Below are 20,718 nucleotides of genomic sequence, written 5' to 3'. Positions count from 1 at the left end.
CTGTTCGGAAATGAATGATAACATCATATTGTCCACACTTAAATCTTGATACTTTCGATGTCATTCATTCATTACCGGTTCTCCTATTTCCTCCCATTTTTGTTTTTTTACCTCCACTTCAGTGTTGACATAATTACATTAGAGGAATGTAATAACACTTTAGCAAATGAGTTGGGAATTATTTCTCTTCCGGATTTGCCCATAGTATATGTCTAACCATCCTGTTAGAAGCATTGATATTATCTGTGAAGATTATATATGCTTCGCAGTTAACAGTGTCATACGAAATATGCATTTGTGAGGGGGTCTTCCTCTTAAAAATCCGCACTGGTCATTTATTGCAATTTTACCTCATATAACCTTTAGCCTTCTCGTTAATATACCTAATTCTCAGCATTATTTCCTTTCCCTTTCTTAAACGTTGGTAAAACAAGAGTTTCACTCCTATCATTTTGTTTATAACAGGTGTAAATATACTTCCCTGTTAGGGAAGAAATTTGGTGAGTGTTACACTCTTTCTAATCTTATGAAACTCCTATCATGTCTACGGTCCATAATTACTTTTCTCTCTATAATCTCTACCCAAAGTCTCTTATAGTAGTTTTCTCCTTTTTATACTGGCGTGCTATTAAGGACTACCTTGTCCTTTTGGTTTCTATTAAGAAATTTACTTGTTTCGAATGCCACGTTTGATTTACATGCAAATTAGCCTCACTTTCACTGATACATATTTTCCAGCTCTTTCTTTTCGGTGTTCTTCTCTTAGTCCTATTGCATCCCCTTTTTTGCATTTTGTTTCACACTCAATCTGTTTCCTACTTACTTGATTCGGATAAGCTTTTTCTTATGTCTCATATATATATATTTCTATGTTATTGCTCTGTTCTTTTGATACAATTGTCATCTGTTTTCTAACGTTTCACATTCTACAGTGGGCGTTATGTTCGCAATATTATTGCATTTTATATCGAAGTGATGTTACTGACGCAAACCTATCATCCTGTATTATGTAGAGTCAGGAAGTCACTAGAAAACAATGCAAAGCCGCAGTAATTATAAACGAAAAAGAAATTTGATGTTTCTAGATCCACTTTTGCTTTGTCTAGGACGCACAGGAGGTTTCTGAATGCATCTTCTCGTTAAGTATCACCCCCAAGACGGTGACCTGACCGGCTGGTCACGTCTGCTTCTTGACCATGAGCACCGAGCCCTGATTAAACTGCCACTCAATGAAAATCGCCTCTAGGGGCCAATTTGCCCAGTCGTGATATGCCAGAAATTTTAATTTTTGAGAAAATGCTTACTGTCCCGTCAGACACGTAATTTTAACCTTTAATAAGTTCGTTGTGACTGTTGAACCTAATCTGAAGGTGTTGATACTTTCTTTGTTGCTCTACGCCAACATATGATAATTATGATGATCTTTTAAGCAAATATCGAAAGATTGAAAAATTTCCAAAATATTACACCGTAAGTGTCTTATGTACAATGTCGGAGCCCTCAGGACGTTCGTCAGAATAAGATGAGAGCCCTCCACATGACTGAGTAAAGTGCTGTGGAGATAACTGCTCTCGCTAGATAAACCTGTTGACGGTATTAGTTAAATGTTGCTGGACTTAGGATTACACAGAAATAAATTCTTCACATAAGATATGAATTTACAAACACGTTATTAACGTTCTACATCATTTCTGTGTTTCTTGGAACCGAAACAGATGAACGTAGTATACAGTGTCCTGGTTTACAACGCAGGTAATTTCCTCTTCCTGATTCCTACAGGTCGGTGGAGGAGATGGAGTCGCTTCTGAGCCCCTCCGTCCTCGCGCAGTTCGCCACCAGCACCCTCGTCATCTGCTTCACCGCCTTCGCTGTGATGACAGTAAGTACGGTGCATCTGCAACTGGTGTGTGGGGGCGCAACGGCTCGCGTGCAGTTACTATTGCGATGTCAGCCACATCCCGGAAGATCATTTAAGACTGATTATGCCTTTCAGCGTTCAGTCTGGAGCGTAGTCCTCCTTATAAAATTCCTCCATGATCTCCTATTCAGTGCTAACATTGGTGCCTCTTCTGATGTTAAGCCGATTACTTTAAAATCATTGTTAACTGAATCCAGGTACCTTCTCCTTGGTCTACCCCGACTTCACCTACCCTCTACTGCTGAACCCATGAGTCTCTTGGGTAACCTTGCTTCTCCCATGCGTGTAACATGACCCCACCATCTAAGCCTGTTCTCCCTGACTACTACATCTATAGAGTTCATTCCCAGTTTTTCTTTGATTTCCTCATTGTGGACACCCTCCTGCCATTGTTCCTATCTACTAGTACCTGCAATCATCCCAGCTACTTTCATATCCGTAACCTCAACCTTATTGATAAGGTAACCTGAATCCACCCAGCTTTCGCTCCCATACAACAAAGTTAGTAGAAAGACTGAACGGTGCACAGATAACTTAGTCTTGGTCCTGACTTCCTTCTTGCAGAAGAGAGTAGATCGTAGCTGAGCGCTCACTGCATTAGCTTTGCTACACCTCGGTTCCAGTTCTTTCACTATGTTGCCATCCTGTGAGAATCCCGGAAGATCAGCTAACCTAAATTTAACGAGCTGTGTTCACTGCTCTACTACTCGCACGCCACCTCTCCGCATGAACGCAATATTTTGACGAAAGATGCAACACTTGTTTTCAAAGTCGTTGCTTCATGTGTCTGGGAACGATAGGACGCCTCATGGGAAATAACTTTTGTTCGAGACAAAATATTGGCTGACGCTTCCCAGCGATGATCGGTGTCTTTTGATTGAATTCGCCTGCCATGGGACGACTGAAAACGCACGGTCTACTAACCTTGTGTTTTGCATCTATGTACTATATACCCAGTACATTGATAAGGTGATTTACTGCGCCGGCCGGTGTGGCCGAGCGGCTCTAGGCGCTACAGTCTGTAACCGCACGATCGCTACGGTCGTCGGTTCGAATCCTGTCTCGGGCATTGATGTGTGTGATGTCGTTAGGATAGTTAGGTTTAAGTATTTCTAAGTTCTAGGTGACTGATGACCTCAGAAGTCCCATAGTGCTCAGAGCCATTTGAACCATTTGATTTACAGCACGATAACCTGAAGAATGGGTCTCTCTCAGTGGAGAGATATTTCACAAGCGAACCAGCATCTCGGCCTACCGCGCACGGCAGCCGACTGCACGATAGGTGACACACATTGCCTACGCCCTACCACCTCTCTGGGGCATAACCTGCGTCACAACCTGTACTCGTACATACAGTACGAATGTCCCGTACAGGGGAGGACATTTTAACTGAAAGTCCGTGCCTGGTATCGGCGGATAAATCCGATATTGTAGTGTCTGTATGATAATGAAAACGAAGCAGTGTTCCTTGGGACATGCATGCCGGTAATCGTGCACAAATAGCCAACGCAGTTAAGGCGACCGCTCGCATAAAACGGGAAATCAGCGTTTGGGTCCCGGTCTGGCGCTAGTTTTCACTGCCGTCGCTCCCTTATACAGCTGATCGCTGTTCGTATTTGCAACAGCGAATACATTGCATGGCTGTATTAAGTTCTCCCATTTGCTAACAGAAGTTTATCTGAGGGAGAAGAATTCAATGCTATTAATAAAGTGAAAGGTGACTCAATTATGCTACGCAACTGTTCCTTTGTGTGTCTTGAGATTTGTTAAAATTAGCTCTGAAGCTTTGTGAAAATATAAGAACCCTCAAAACAGGAAGATCTATAGTTTCGTCCATGTCTTGCAAAGGATCCAGTGTGATACATTCTGTACTAAAGCCTTTGTTCTTTTGTTTCATTAAAATCCAGTATGTTTGTTAATTTTAGTGAGCATATTGATCATTTTGTAGAGGAGAGTGATATGCCTGTAATCTCTTACATCGTATGCATTCCATTTTTGTACTGGGTAAACATTTTGCAGTGCAGAAATTCTGTAATTATTTTGTAAGTTGCTTTCGTATTAGCATTCTGCAAGTAGCTGTCAGCTTCTTCACCTTTGTTTCAGTCGACGAAGAGACAAGAGATGCCCGCTTATGCCACGTACCTCGCCACCATGTTCTACGAGTTGTTCATGTACTGCTGGTACGGGAACGAGCTGCTCGAGCAGGTAAGCTGGCATGTCAGACGTACGCATGGGCGTGTGTTTGCATGCGTAGATGTTACAGGAAGAGTGATCGAGATCCTACACTGCCTGGAAAAAAAAGAAGAAAAAGAAGTTCCCGGAAGACCAACGGATGTCACTCTAGCTTGACACGCAGTCAGCGGGTATGTAAGTGATAAGATTTACAGTCCTCTGTCACTAGTGCAGCGGCCACCAGAGTGCATGAGTGTGGTTTGCGTACAGTGTTGTTTCCAGGCCTGGTAGGATATACGGAGTGTATCATAATTAAAAGCGCACACTCACACAATTGAAAGTACACGATAGTTGAAGCAAACAAGTCCCACTACGTATAGGTCCAGAAACGAAGCCGGCCGGACTGGCCGAGCGGTTAAAGGCGCTACAGTCTGGAACCGCACGACCGCTACGGTCGCAGGTTCGAATCCTGCCTCGGGCATGGATGTGTGTGATGTCCTTAGGTTAGTTAGGTTTAAGTAGTTCGAGGTTCTAGGGGACTTATGACCACAGCAGTTGAGTCCCATAGTGCTCAGACCCATTTGAACCATTTTTGAACCAGAAACGAACCGTTAGCAAGATAATTGCAATTGTTTGGTTACCAGACATCACTGACTTGATCCTACGTAAACGTCATCTCAGTTGCGAAAAGGAAGCAATACTGTGAAACATTAAAAAAAAAGTTAATAGAGATACTTTGGTAGAAGTGCAGATGTTCTGAATGAACACGATAGCAGTTAAATGACTGTACTCGTAGTTAAAGGAGGAGTTCAAAGTATCGCCCGTGTACCAGGATGCAGGCACCTGCCCTTCGCCACAAAGAGTTTCGCATGCTTTCAAACACGTACGAATCAGTTCGAAATTCTTGAGAAACACTAAGTCTCGGACACAGTACTCCAACTATGTTAATGAGAGTGGCGTACACTGTATCCTTCAGGTGGCCCCAGACACAGAAATCCATGTGGTTCATATCGGGTGATGCTGGAGGCCGCAGTACAGGTCCTCCTCGCCCAAGCCACATTGGCCATAGCGGCGCGCTGGATGTCATGTCACTACAGCAACAATACGTCCCGGTGTTCCATCATACATGTACCACGTCCTCCGGCGTTGCTCTGAGGCAAGTTCCTCAACCATTCTGCAAGATGATACCGCGAAATGGAAGGTAATTCCGTGCATTGAGTTTGTATGGTAGCAATAGCATGTATTGCCCGGTAAGTATTTACGTAAAATTCTCTCTGACACCCAGTTAATGAATCAGGCAAATCACCTTGCGCCAACAAGCATATTAAAATTGTTTTAAATAAAAGAAATTCTTGACAACCGAAAAACAAAATTTAGCGCATTTGAACGGTCAGAAACAGTAATTCCTCAAATCAACTTTCGCCCACTGGGGCAGGAGAGGGAGGCAGAATAACAGATAACAACAGCAATTCGTGACAGCGTTGCAAAGGGTTGATCTCGTACACAAAGTGGTTCAGGTGTTCAAAAATTATAATAGATGCACACAGATTTAACAATCTGGCGAAGTTCTTTAATAAAAGAAGTCAGATACTTTTATTACCTACTGACTTCACAAACTAAATAGTACGTGAAGGTGCCTCTTTGTTTTGAAATAGTTGTCAGTTTAGGAGACGGACACCAAGCATATAGTACTATACAGCCAGGCCACCTTCTGGGCTTCTTTACCGTATATGCACAAAAACAATAATAATAATACTCCTATGCTCCGCTGCAACATACGAAATACGAAATTATATTAATGAAGTTCCTATAACACAGTAGATATACGCATCAACTGGACAGCGTAGACAAAGACACAAAATGCAAACCAGTAAGGAAGATCTAAAAAAGTTCTCTTAAGAGCACAACTCACTAAAAGACTGACAAGACAACACGCAAAGCTTGTGTGATCACCAACGATCTCTTCAGCTTCAAAAGCACGGCACACGCTGAGTCTGCACACGCAGACTCAGCAGTTCACAACGTGTACTAAGAATGGCCACAAATGTCGTAATACAACTGACTGATGAGTGCTCTCTCGCCTGGTTGTATGCAAGGCACAGAAAACGGACTTGCTAGATGCGACGTAACCAGGATGATGGGGCTTAGGACATGTGTTTAACACGTTCAAATTGCTGTCTCATGAAAAGGCAGTTGCTCACCGTAACGATACCAACCGTTTTCAGCTGAGAAGAAATTCCAAGCCAGGTTGCCATCTGCGAAACGCTTTTACTGGCCAGTGGCTCTAATCCAGATGGACGTCACACCACCAACAGTCCTCATTGCAGGCAGCCATTTCCAGCCCTGCGATCAGGCCGCCAGGAAGTGGAACACGTCCACAGCAGCAGCAAACCGTGGCTACCACACTGTGCCTTCAATAAGCCAACAACTCCTAACATATGCCATGCATGCCGACATCCCTGCCGCCTAGCATAACAGCGTCCACCACTTAGCAACCGGGCAAAGACGTTCCCGCAGAGCGGTTCCTATTAGTAATCACACACACGCAGCTCAGATAGGCCTCAGTGTTAATGGTAAATGTCGGGTTGCGCACAGCTTGTCGTTGCATCCACTGACAGAACGTTTGACTCGCACGTTGTCCACCTCTCGCTGGAGGTATTACGGATAAATTGAACTGCAACGCAGTATTCTACAAACACTGCTGCGGCTCATTCCAGGAATTTGTGTGGCAAGACTCCTTGTCGACATGCCTGTAGAGTGTTCGACTGTTTCCAGCACCACATCTTCAAGCAGTGGCGTAATTCGTGCAGGCCTGCCCACTCCTGCAGCATGCTCGTAGTTTCCTGGAGTCGTTGGTTAATCCACACTTGTAAACGTTCGAGTCTCGGGGTGCCTTCGGCCAGGATATGCTTCTCGGTATGGAAATGCAACATCCTGTGGATGGCCGTCAGTCTTATCGTACGCGAAATGCATCTGCATGCGTCTCGTTACTGTAACGTTCCCTGTTACGATCGACACACGTGCAACACAACTACCACTTCACGAACAACTGATGTGTGTGCCACTCTGACTGTGTGCTGTACTTTCGTATCCATTCACAACTCTGCTTCTCAACAATGTAAACAAAGACCACACCACACAACGGCATGTAGGGTTCACATAGAATCACGTCAGCACTGGCTGATAACCACAAACTAAATTATCGAGACTGTGTTAACTGAAGTTTCTGTTTGAACTACTGTGTAATTACTATGTGAGTTTACGCTGTTAATTATGATACACCCTGCATAAGGGTCGTGAAGAGCATAAGCTGTCCAGGCTTCACAGTGAACGACATGGAGATGATACTTGCTTGTGCTAGACAGCGGTGTCAGCATTTGAATCTGGCAGAATATGAAATGAAATGGATCTCAATGTGGGTGTCCACTCGGATCGCTGGTCGAATATTATAATGTCCAGGTTTGTGGGGCATATGAATGTGAGTGTGCCCCAGTGTTGGATTGCATGGGAACCTGAGGGCAAGCGCACCCGCCGCCAAATATCCGGTCGACCACGTCTGACAACCACGAGGAGGGGGGGGGGGGGGGGAGGGGTCGACGTATTGTCAGCAAGCACGTTGTGACCCCTTAACATCAGTGTCTGCCATTCGAGAACAAGGAATGGACTGCCTGCACAATTCTGTTTCATCCTGCATCACTGGTCAGAGATCAGCAGTAACCGGGCGAGGGAATTACTGTGTCACGCGTAGGTTGCCGCTAATACCACAACACGGGCGGTCATGTCTGGGGGGAATACCGTGCCGCGTGAAGCATGGACTGCTGATCAAAGGCGTACTGCGCTGCTGCACCACCCCAGGCGTGGCCGCCTGCTGGGGATAGGTCCGCGTCTTCCAGTGTCTTGCAGGGTCACGGCGGTGTTACTCGAGGTGTCGCGAGCCACGGGGTTCGGCACCAGGTCACGCCTGGTAGTACACGAAGGAACTCTGATAGCACAGTGGTACACTACGGACACCCTGCGTTCTCATGTGTTACGTCACATGTGACGGTGTTGTGGTGCCTTGGTTTCGATGACTTTATGTATATCCTTGTCATACCGTAATTTTCTCCGGTGAGCACAATTTCCTATGTTACTTACTGCTTCCCTTATTTTCTCTTCCTGAGCTTTATCCGGGTGTGATAGCTTTGGCAATGGTGTAGTGCGTTCACTGGGTTCCGAAGTGTGGCATAATAATTCGTGGGTCGTGTAGCCTGTTGAAGGATGAGGCAAGTTGTTATGTAGTGTCTCAAATAACGGTACCAGTTCCGTCCATTTTGTATGCTGTTTGTGTGCATATGTTCTTACAAATCAGTTGATATCGCAGAAGATTCTTTCCATGGGGCTCGCTTTGGGGTGGAATCTCGTGAATAGTATATGCCTGATGTTTTGTTTGCATAAAAATGCCCTCCACTAACGACCCGTAAAATATTTTGAACTGTCTGTCAAAATATTCTGAGGTTTTCCCACATTTGGGATGTAGTCCTTTAATACACGGTGTATCATAGGGTTGGCCGAGGTGGTTTCCATCATATACAGCTTCACATACTTCGTAAACGTATCATAAACGGGAAATATTTTACGCCGCCACGAGCGGTTGGTAGTGGTCCCGTGACGTCCACAGATACAAGTCGAAGTGGATAGATAGGAATTATCAGGTGTAGTCCTGTTTTGCAGCCTTGATTGTTGGATTTTGCTTTCTGGCAAACTTCGCATGTCCTTACTATCCGTTGTACCACATATTTGAGGTTTGGAATGTAACAGTACCTTCGTATGATGGCAACACATTTTTGGATTCCCACGTGTCACCACGCTTAATGAGTGTAACAAACCAATTTTTCTATGCATTGGTGGGGAATACACACGCACCATATTTCGGAATCTGTGTTGTTTCTGTGATACACTACATTATTCTCTCGTTTATATTGCGAGTTTTGGTTACTTGGTTGCTTCTGTCTTGTTGACTGCTTTATTTCTTCCCACGTAGGATCCTCATCTTGAAATTGTACGATATTCTTAAATAGTTACAGATACTTGCGTCGGTGCTGCTGTGACGTCGCCGGCCGAAGTGGCCGTGCGGTTAAAGGCGCTGCAGTCTGGAATCGCAAGACCGCTACGGTCGCAGGTTCGAATCCTGCCTCGGGCATGGATGTTTGTGAAGTCCTTAGGTTAGTTAAGTTTAACTAGTTCTAAGTTCTAGGGGACTAATGACCTCAGCAGTTGAGTCCCATAGTGCTCAGAGCCATTTGAACCATTTTTTTTTGCTGTGACGTCATGAGTAGGAGTTTGACTTCAGACACGCCCTCTATAACTTCTTTAGCTTTCCTTTAATGTACATGATCTTTAAATCATATTCCTGTAAAACTGACGCGGTGCAATTTTAGTTTTTTATTTTTCAACGACGCGTTTCACCTTATTTAGGCATCTTCAGGTTATCTTAATTTGGTATTTCTTAGAAGAATCCTTTAGTCAGTGTAACCAAAGGGCATCGTCGAATATATCAGGCCAACATCGCCTTCGTTAAACACAGTACGCCGTTCGTTACTTGCTGCATAGCACTTTATTCTCTATTTGTTCCGATATCTGACTGTCCTTCTCAGTTAGCCAATCTTGGAATTATTGTTCTACTTTCTTAACTTGTTCGGCTAAATGTTTGTCTATAGTTTCCTTTTGAACTACTTCAAGGTTTTCCGTACGGCGTGTAAGTTGTTCAGCCTCGTCTTTTATAACTGTATGTGCCGTTTGCAACGTTTGCACGTCTTGTGCCATGTTGCTGACTATGTTCCACAATTCGGTGTATGCGTTTTTCATTTCATTTATCTCCGACTGTACTTTCTAGAACTGTTCATTTATGCGCTCTATTAATGCTTCGTTTCGCTCTTCGACTTGTTCCCTGAGTTGGTTAAGTATCTGGTTATTTCGTTCCTCCATGATTCTATCTCTTTCTTTCGTTTCTTCTTCCCGTAACCTGTCCCTCTCTTCTAACTTCCTGAGAAATTCCGCGAACAGGTCGGGTAGCGCGAACATACAGGCGTCGTCGTTAATCTATTCATTGTGATACTGCTACTTGCATTGGTATCGGCTATGTGTTCTGGTACTTCCATGTACTGACTAGATCTTGGTGATTCACCTGAAAATAGCTTACCACCGTTATCATTCCTATGGTTAGTAGTAACGTCTACCATCTCCTTATCACGATGAATATCGCTTAATAACGGAAAATTATCCCGCATATTTGTATCCTGATTCTGTGGTGGCTGCATAACTCGGCCAACTTTACCCACACTAACAAGAAACTCACACAAACTGCTTCACACACTTTAACGGTATACACTTTCACTGGCAACTGCTTTACAGTGTACCTACTTACTACAAATACTGGTGCTGGACTATAGGAGCAGACTATGCTTTCTAAAAAATGGTTAATATCTCTAAACTCACATTGCTACCACTTGCTTAACGATTGTTTTCACAAATACAAACTATTTCCTACTCCACTACGCACCATGTACCATCTACTCTCCTGTACTTTCATGATACCAAGCCTATGCAGCAAGGATTGATGCCTAGAGGTCCTTACCTTTTTTCTTTTCTGTTCGTATATGTTTCCTTATCCTCTCAGGGTGTATCAAGGTTCTTCTCTGGTACACACGTTCGTGACGGCTATACATGAAATAAAAATTTGTATTGTATTAATATACATGCAGAATTAAGTAATATACATATGTATCCATGAGTACCATTTTTTTCCACACGCCCCAACGTTACCGGGCGACATTTATATTGGTTCCTTACTTAAAACTACGTAAGATGAGACTTAAACATTAATCATTTTCATTACGTAGGCGGGGCCAATATAAGCTGTAAGCTGAATACTTTGTAGGAGGCCAAATAAATGCTTGATTTTGTTTTAGATGAGCGCCAGGCTCCCTACAAGTTAATAATTACACGAAATGAAGTCCAGGCCAGAGTTCACTGATCTGCTTTAACTGATATCGCTGAAAATATCTGAACTCTTGTAAATGCAAATTACTGAAATCCTCAAACTCAAAGTAAATAATGGTTTAAAATGATTTAGTAGCCACTGCTATGAATGAAATCTGCAAAATAACTTAATATTTGAATCTGCCGCGTAATGGCAGCAAATTGTTGCCCGTCAGCGATAACGGATTTTGGGCGTCGTAGCTGCTGAAAAATAATAATTAATCTTTCACTGCAAGTGAAACATTGAGATGAGGTACTTATATTACCTTGAAATAATAACATGAACTATTTTTATACATATATTTTAAGCAATACTTCACATACACACCTTAACATCGTGTAGGAGAGAAAACAATACGAACATCTGAAAGCGTTGGAGCAAAAGAAGCGGTAGAAGAAGATATGTTCTGGCCATCGTATATATAATTACACAAAGATACCAATATTTGATTTCCATATATTATCACTACGATAAGTCCTTTTCGCATCAGAGTATTTACGTTACAGGTTTTCATAAATATTACTGATATAGTTCTTTACGAATGCCTTTTAAGTCTTGTCTATTTTATGTTATTCACTATTTTTATATTCATTGCACACGCACTGTCCGTAAAAATCACCAAGGGACACTACACATCCATGAAAAAGGCTTAAAAGCGCCAGCTTTTGCGTTGGGGAGACACCCCGCCCCGAGTCCGTCCGGCAGTATAACTATCAGGGCTGATGTGGCGGCTAGCTCGGATGTGATTTTTAGGCAGTTCCCCACACCCCATTAGCTGAATAGCGGCCTGGTACCCACGTCCTGCCTCAGATACACTCTACGCAAACATTTGGAAAACTAATTAATTTGTTTATGCGGCCATCGTCCGCAGCAAGTACACAAATTTTTGTTTTGTAAATAAAAACCACCAACGCCTTACTGCAATGGTAAAACAAGTTCCTCTCAGATTACCGCAGTTAAGCTCTGTCGGGTTTGGCTAGCGCTTGGATGGGTCACCGTACGAATGTATCTAGTATTGTTGGCAAGCATGGTACAGACAGCCCCCGCGAGGCCAATTCAGGAGCTACTTGACTGAGAAGTTGCGGCTCCGGTCACGAAAGGTGACAACGACCGGGATAGCGGTGTGCTGACCACATGCCCCAACGCACCTACCTTTGGTGACGCCTGAGGGCTGAAGATGAAACGCCTGCCGGTTGGTACCGCTGCACCTTCAAGGCCTATACGGACGGTGTTTAAGAACAGTCTTTTCTTGCTGCACTGTATTTTATTTCCCCAAGACATGTTCCGCCGTTTTCACTTTAAGTGGGATTTAGAATGATACAGTTTTGCTTTGGTATCAGTTATCTGTACATGATAAAACAGTTAACGTCTCGTTTTTTTATGTAAATAAGTGATTACCTACAGTTGTTCGCGTTTTTCTTGGCATCTGGGTTTCCTCTGATCTGGTCACATGCAGGGGATCGTACAACAACTCTATTTACTATGTTTTTACGTTCCGAACTTTTTCCTTCCCACTTTTCGTCTTTTTTACCCTTATTGCCGTGGTACACTATCAGTCTTCTGTCACTAGTTAAAGATATTTGATCGAAAACAGTCATATCGAGACGTAGCCAGACACTGTGAGTTCACTATGTGCCTCATCCTGTTTGGTTTGTTTACATAGTGTTTTTGTGTGTGTGTGACAGGGAGAGAGAGAGAGAGAGAGAGAGAGAGAGAGAGAGAGAGAGAGACAGACAGACAGACAGACAAAGAGAGAGAGGGGGGGGGGATGGGGGAGTATATACGCATGGATTTTTTTTTGCGGTTTGGGGTTGTTTTTGGTTATTCATTGCGAGTTCTATAATGGACAGTCAACTTTGTGATGAACAGAGAAATGAAATGCATTAACAAAGCTTATAACAGACAAAATTACTTCCAATTCAATAATGAATTTTATTTACAAGAAGATGAATTACCAGTGGGGTTTCCAGTCTCAGGGGGATTAGGAAATATATTTATAAAGCACACTGAACAGATAATTTTCGCAGAAATAGTAGCAAAAGAATACAGTGTACTATATTGCTTCAGGTACATGGATGACGTCCTCTCTTTAATAAACGAACCACAAAGAAAAATTGAAACATAACAAATTGACATTAACAAGGTAAATACAAATATAAAATTCACAATGGAAAGAGAACGGAATAATCAAATTAACTTTCTGTACATAAAAATCATAAAATAAAACAATAAGCATGTGTTTCAAATTTACCTTAAATGCAAAGATACTAACATTAGCATTCCCCAATTCTCGAATCATCGACACTCACAAAAGCAAGCAGTGCTTCGATACATACTCCATAGCCTCATCACAGTGCCACCCAACAAAGAAAACTATCAAAAAGAACGTGAATTCATAATGTAGACAGCCCACAACAATGGCTACAATGTTGACATAGTTACAAACCTAAATAAGAAAATTCGAAGTAAAATAAAATCAGAAAGCACAAAACCATTGACAACATCACAACAGAACCAAACATAACCACAAGCACACAGTACTGTAGCAACAACATAGAACAATCAGCAAAATATAAGAAAAAACACAAGACAGTACACAAATGAAATGGAAACACAAACCAGCAAGAAAATTACCATAAACAGAAAACCAAAAAGAAAAGAAAACCCTGTTGAATTGTCAAGTAAACATGCCAAACAAATCATTGTTTACACTAATAGATAAGATAATAGAGAAACACTACAACACAGGACTATAATAATAATAATAATACCACCACCTAACCCCTTTGCACTTACTTGTCCACGAACGTCTGCACAAAACATTTAAACCTAAACTCAAATCAGCTGAACATCAAAACTTTCAACCATTCTCTGACAGCTACTACGGTCATATTCAACATTCTTCAAACCAAACAGGATGAGACACACAGTGAACTCACAGTGGCTGGCTACGTCTGGAATTTACAGTTTTCGATCAAATATCTGTAGTTAGTGACGGAAGACTGATAGTGCACCACAACAATAAAGGCAAACAAGATGAAAAATGGAGAGAAAAAGTTCAGAACATAAAAATATGCTTAATGTTTTGTAAATAGAGTTGCAGTGCGATCTCCAGCATATTACCAGATGAGAGGAAATCCAGATGCAAACGAAAAACGCGAAGAACTGTAGGTAATCACTTATTTACATAAAAAACAAGACGTGAATTGTTTTATATAATATACATAACACATATTAAAACAAAAATGTATCATTCTAGACCCTACTGATGATGCCTTAAAGTGAAAAAGGCGAAACGCGTCTTGGAGAAATAAAATAGGGTGCAGCAAGAAAAAATGCGTTGTATTTACAAACATGTATTTAGAAAACTTTCACTCAGTCGCACATAGACTTTACTCTAAAGGCAGATATGTATACAGTTTAGGTCCTTGGCGGGGGGATGGAGGGGGGGGGGGAATAGAAGAGTAATTGTCTTAGATGTCGCTACTAGTCACAGCTGCCTCTGCTGTCTTTATTTGCTGTTTCAGTCGAGGATGACATGGCGACACTTTGTATGGCGAATGATTTCACTATATTTTCTATTTCCCCGTCCGTCTCTCCTCTAGTAGTAGTACACACATGTTTCGGGCTGATACACGCCTTTTCAAGTCTTCTAGCGCCACACCAGTAGAAACTAATGGGATGGCTACAGGGAAGTGGAATGAAGTGTGGTTAAAGATTTTGGCTCGTAACACTGAAGCCACAGGCCAATTCCCGGTGGGCACCTCAAATTTCTCTCTGATGGAAAAGTCTGGAAAGGGTTGCATTCAGCTTTCCGAGGCCAACTGAGAAGCTGCTTGAGTATAAACACGACAAATCTGATGCGTATTAGCAGCAAAAGCATTGGCCGTTATTATTTCTGGTGAGAGAGGGAATGGTTGACATGTTACGGCTACTCGTCTTATTCTTTGGAACATTTTGGACCAGTTTTGTAGGAGTTAGGTCTAGCTGGTATGGTGGAAGTAGAAAGGGCGCCATTTTCTTAAAAACTCATGTCAGTGGAGAAAGCAAAGTGGCCGGTGCTCCATTTCTACGTGATAGTCTAACGTTTTCCTCGCATACCGATAGGGGAGAAGTGAACATGAAACTGACAACGTTGCCTGGCACTTTTGATCGACAACACTACTCGTTCATTGTCACCTTGCAACATTTATCCACAGTGCAGTGGCTACGAGTCCACACTACGTTTGACGGAACTGCTGCTTCCCCTGATGCTTTATTTTTCGTAAAAAATCTAGTGTAGTTTGCCCATGTATGTTCTTTAGTCCAGCATAATGACTCGTCCATGCTGGCACCTTTTACAGTCGAATCTCATACAACAGTTTTTTTCTCATAGTTTCTATGCTAGCCTGGAATTCCAGTTGTGTGCGACAAAAACTATAAACATTTTGGAAAGACTGTATTTCGTTGCATTCTTCATAATGTCACAGAAATTCGTGCCTAGTCACATTTATCCAGATCATCAACGAAATATTTGTTACGCGCATTTTACTTTGGGGCAGATATATTTGAACCCTGCTGTATTAGTCATCATGTCCGTCCTTCCGTAATGTGCACACCACTGACTTACTTAATTGTTGCTTTCCAACGCTTGCTTACACCTTCCGTCATCTTCTCTAACGGCAATATCCCCTTTCTAGTTAGCATTGCCAGTAAAGCTAATAGCGTTAGCATGAAGTTGTCCAGCTTCCCGCAAAGGTATTTTCCGTGATAAATTTTTTGCGCTTGTAAGGCGAGATACCAAAGCACGCCACTTTGAGCTGTAACGTGACTATACTTCGTTACGTGACCCACAACGGTCGGGTAGTCACTTCATCATGCCGAGCAATTCATAAGAGAATTGGGGGAGATAACGACTCCTTTACCACATCTTTCTTTTAGTGTTTTTTGTGTAGACCTTTCCCTTGTACCACAGGGAGAATCATTGTTTTGCCGTGAGTTGTTCTGTGGTATGTGCATGATGTCTGTACAACGTTCCTTAACGCATACGTATTTGTGAGAATTATACGTGTGTACGAGGCAACTCGCACAGGGCGCAGTTCTACAACCACAGCTCTTCGGCTGTCTTTGTCAGTGTACACTGCGTGTATCTTATACAGATAACGCTGATAAGAGGACCATGCGAACTTCTCCTCATCGATTTGATTAGATTTATTTTTTTGTTTTTTTAGATGATTTCTTGAAGCCTTCAGCTGCTATTTTCTTTATTTCCTGTACGATTGTACAATTTCGGCCTCAACCCATTTTAAAGGATTTTATGGATGATTTTTTGGTAACAGATTATGTCATATACATCGTTGCGCCTATTATCAAAGTAACGTGCTTCTAAAATAGCGTGAACACCTCCAACTAATTTATGAGCATGCAATGCAGTGGTTCAAATAAATTGTGCCAATGCGATCTGGAAGAGCCTAACATTACACAAGGAGTTTAGTTCTCATATGTACGGAGTAAACGTCAGAGGACTCGTACTGCACCTGAAATTCGCGAGGAAGTAAATACACAATGTGATCAAAAGTATACGTACACCTAGGTGAAAATCACTTACAACTTCGCAGCGCCCTCCATCGCTAATGCTGCAGTTCAGGATGGTGTTGGCCCACCCTTAGCCTTGACGATAGCTTCCGCTGTCGCAGGCATACGTTCAGTCAGTTGCTGGAAGGTTTCTTGGGGAATGGCAGCCCATTCTTCACGGAGTGCTGCACTGAGGTGAGGTATCGACGTCGGTCGGTGAGGCCTGCCACGAAGTCGGCCTTGTAAAACATCCCACCACTATTCTATAGGATTCAGGTCAGTCCATTACAGGGATTTTTTTGTCGTGTAACTACTCCGCCACAACACGTGCATTATGAACAGGTGTTCGATCGTGCTGAAATATGCAATCGCCATCCCCGAATTGCTCTTCAACAGTGGGAAGCAAGAAAGTGCTTAAAACATCAATGTAGGCCTGTGCTGTGATAGTGGCACGCAAAACAACGAGGGGTGCAAGCCCTTCCCATGAAAAATATGACCACACCATAACACCACCGCCTCCTAATTTTTCTGTTGGCACTAAACACGCTGGCAGATGACGTTCATCGGGCACTCGCCATATCCACCCCCTGCCATCGGATGGCTACATTGTGTACAGTGATTCGTCACTCCACCCAACGTTTTTCCACCGTTCAGTCGTCCAATATTTACATACCAAGGGAGGCGTCGTTTGGTATTTACTGGCGTAATGTGTGGCTTATGAGCAGCCCCTCGACCTTAAAATCCAACTTTTCTAACATCCCGCGTGACTGTCATAGTACATGCAGTTCATCCTGTCGCAGTTTGGAATTCCTGGGTGACGGTTTGGGTAGATGGCTGCCTATTACATATTACGACCCTCTTCAACTGTCGGCGGTCTCTGTCAGTCAACAGACGAGGTCGGCCTGTACGCTTTTGTGCTGAACATGTCCCTTCACGTTTCCACTTCACTATCACATCCTCAGTGGACCTAGGGATGTTTAGGAGTGTGGAAATCTCTCGTGCAGACGTATGACCCAAGTGACACCCAATCTCCTGACCACGTGAGTTGCGCGGAGCGCACCATTGTGCTCCCTCACGATGTCTAATGACTACTGAGGTCGCTGATATGGAGTACCTAATGGCAGCACGATGCACCTAATATGACAAACGTATGCTTTTTGGGGATGTACGGATACTTCTGATCACATAGCGTAGTATGCGAGCAGCTACAATATGCGTCTGAAGACAGCAACGCCGTTTTCATAAACAACGTTTAAAGGGGTGCAGAAAACCTTTATAACGCGAAGAAAATAAGGTTAAAAGATTACAGTTGGCACAAAAACTGGAGGACATGGAACGTATTTGCAGCTGCGAATGTGGGGTACCATCAGCTGCATCATGTAATGACAATCATGAAAATTTGTGCGGCACAGAGTCTCGAAGCCGGCTCTCCCACTTATCTCGAACGGTCGCCTCACCATTACGCTATCCAAGGACGCGCCATGATAACATCAAAACTTCCATATGTCATCCACCGTAAGTCTAAACCGGCATCCGTACATTCGTTACGTATATTCCCGAACAGAGGAGACATTTTAACTGAAAGTCACTTGTCCGGTATCGACAAATAAATATGATGTTGCAGTGCATGCAGGCATGACCGAAGCAACTTTGCATTGTAATTGTAAACAACACATTCACTGGAATATCTTATTTATTTGCCGATACCGGGCAAGAAACTATGAATTAAAATGTCTCCCCTGTACGGGAAATACGCAACAAGTGCAAGTCGTAGATGGATAGTCAGTGTGTGACGCCTACGGTGAAGCACGGTGGAGGGTCGGACATGGTGTGCGGATGTTTTGCGGGCGATAAATTCACCGATCTAGTGAGAATTAATGGAACACGAACATGTTAGGGTATCAGAGGATACTGACCAAGAACGTTGTTCTTTCTAGCAACAGACTTATAGGTTGTTTGGGTTGTCTGGGGGAAGAGACCAAACAGCGAGGTCATCGGTCTCATCGGATTAGGGAAGGATGGGGAAGGAATTCGGCAGTGCCCTTTCAAAGCAACCATCCCAGAATTTGCCTGGAGCAATATAGGGAAATCACGGAAAACCTAAATCAGCATGATCGGACGCAGGATTGAACCGTCGTCCTCCCGAATGCGAGTCCAGTGTGCTACCACTGCGCCACCTCGCTCGGTAAACTTATAGGTGATTAGTGTGTTGTGCAGTAGGGCAATGCTCCCAAACATGCTTCAAAATTGTGCAGACGGCACGTCAGTAGAAAAGAGAAATGTTGGGCACTGAAAAGTATGGTCTAGGCAAGTCAGTCACCTGACGTAAACCACATTAACTCTTAGGGATTAAACTTGACATGAAGGGCATAAATCTGGGGTTATTTAATGTTGAAGATTTATACACTAATATACAGACGTGTTGGACAGCAATAACTGCAAAAACACTACCCTACCCCCAGAAAGCCATGTGTTTGCGCAGCTGTTCTGAGAGCATGGGGTCAGTATTTTGAAAAGGCTGAAATGTAAAGCATACTGTATTGTACTCAATATAAAAAGAGGCTGGCTGGCTCTGAGCACTATGCGACTTAACTTCTGAGGTCATCAGTCGCCTAGAACTTACAACTAATTAAACCTAACTAACCTAAGGACTTCACACACATCCATGCCCGAGGCAGGATTCGAACCTGCGATCGTAGCAGTCGCTCGGCTACAGACTGTAGCTCCAGAACCGCACGGCCACTCCGGCCGGCATAAAAAGAGGGAAAGAAGTATTTGTTGGTCTGTTTAGTTTTGAGGATGTTTCGTCCATTGCGATGAAGTGTATATTTTTATCATTAGCGATCGAAAATTTTTGTCCCGTAGTGTGCTGTAGGCCCTGTTTCTGTTCTCGTTAGCCGGCCGGTGTGACCGAGCGGTTCTAGGCGCTTCCGTCTGGAACCGCGCGACCGCTACGGTCGCAGGTTCGAATCCTGCCTCGGGCATGCATGTATGTGATGTCCTTAGGTTAGTTAGGTTTAAGTAGCTCTACGTTCTAGGGGACTGATGACCTCAGATGTTAAGTCCCATAGGGCTGAGAGCCATTGGAACAATTTTTTGTTCTCGTTATCTACACTGAGGTGACAAAAATCATGGGATAATGAGGCGCACGCGTACAAATGCAGGTAGGGGATCGCGTACGTAAGGTAGAAATGGACAGTGCTTTGTCGGAGCTGCCATTTTCACTGAAGTGATTCAAGTGGAAACGTTTCGCACGTGGTTATGGAGGCACGACGGGAATTAGGAGACTGGTGGAGCTAGACGCATGGGACATGCCGTTTGAGTAGTCGTAAGAGAAAGCAATATTCCGCGATCCGCAGTGTCAAGAGGGTGTCCCGAGAATACCGCATTTCACGCATTACCTCTCACCATGGACAACGCAGTGGGCTTCGGCCTTCACTTAACGACTGAGAGCAACGGCGTTTGTGTACAGCAGTCAGTGCTAACACACAAGCAACACTGCGTGAAATAACCGCGAAAAAATCAGAGCGGCTCATAGAACGAACATATCCGTAAGCACAGTGCGGCGAAAATTGGCCTTAAAGGGCTGTAGCAGCAGACGACAGACGCATGTGCCTTTGCTAACGGCACAACATCGCCTGCCGTGCCTTCCCTGGGTTCGTGACCATATCGATTGGACCTTAGACGACTGGAAAAGTCGGTCATATGAGTGCTGATTACAGTTGTTTCTGAGCTGACGGTAGGGTCTGAGCGTGGTGCACACCTCAACAAGAAATTGAGTCAAGTTGTCAACAAGACACTGTGCGAGCTGATGATGGCTACGTAATAGTGTGGCCTGCGTTTACACGGAATGGACAGGGTCCTTTGGATGTTCGGCTACTTGGAGATCATTTTTAGCCATTCATGGAGCTAACGTTCCCAGACAACCATGGAATTCCTATGAGTGACAGTGTCCCGTGTCACCAGACCACAATTATTGTTCTCCATTGGTTTGAAGAAAGTACTGGAGAGTTCGAGCGAATGGTTCGGCCATCCGGATGACTCGACGTGAATCCCA

At 43.5% G+C, this 20,718-nt stretch overlaps 1 protein-coding gene across 1 annotated transcript in view; it reads left to right on the top strand.

Annotated features, from left to right (window-relative positions):
* The window catches only part of LOC126481302 (odorant receptor Or2-like), a 113,123-nt gene that overhangs the window by 59,314 nt on the left and 33,091 nt on the right, over window positions 1–20,718 (top strand). Inside the window, exons 3-4 of the mRNA XM_050104954.1 lie at window positions 1,780–1,879; window positions 4,022–4,123. Of these exons, the coding sequence (XP_049960911.1) occupies window positions 1,780–1,879; window positions 4,022–4,123 (202 nt within the window). The remainder of the gene's footprint in view (window positions 1–1,779; window positions 1,880–4,021; window positions 4,124–20,718) is intronic.

This window comes from Schistocerca serialis, chromosome 5, assembly GCF_023864345.2.
Source record: "Schistocerca serialis cubense isolate TAMUIC-IGC-003099 chromosome 5, iqSchSeri2.2, whole genome shotgun sequence".
Classification (NCBI taxonomy): Eukaryota; Metazoa; Arthropoda; class Insecta; order Orthoptera; family Acrididae; genus Schistocerca; species Schistocerca serialis.
The sequence above is the reverse complement of the archived record's forward strand: the minus strand, read 5'-3'. Positions and strand labels throughout refer to the sequence as shown.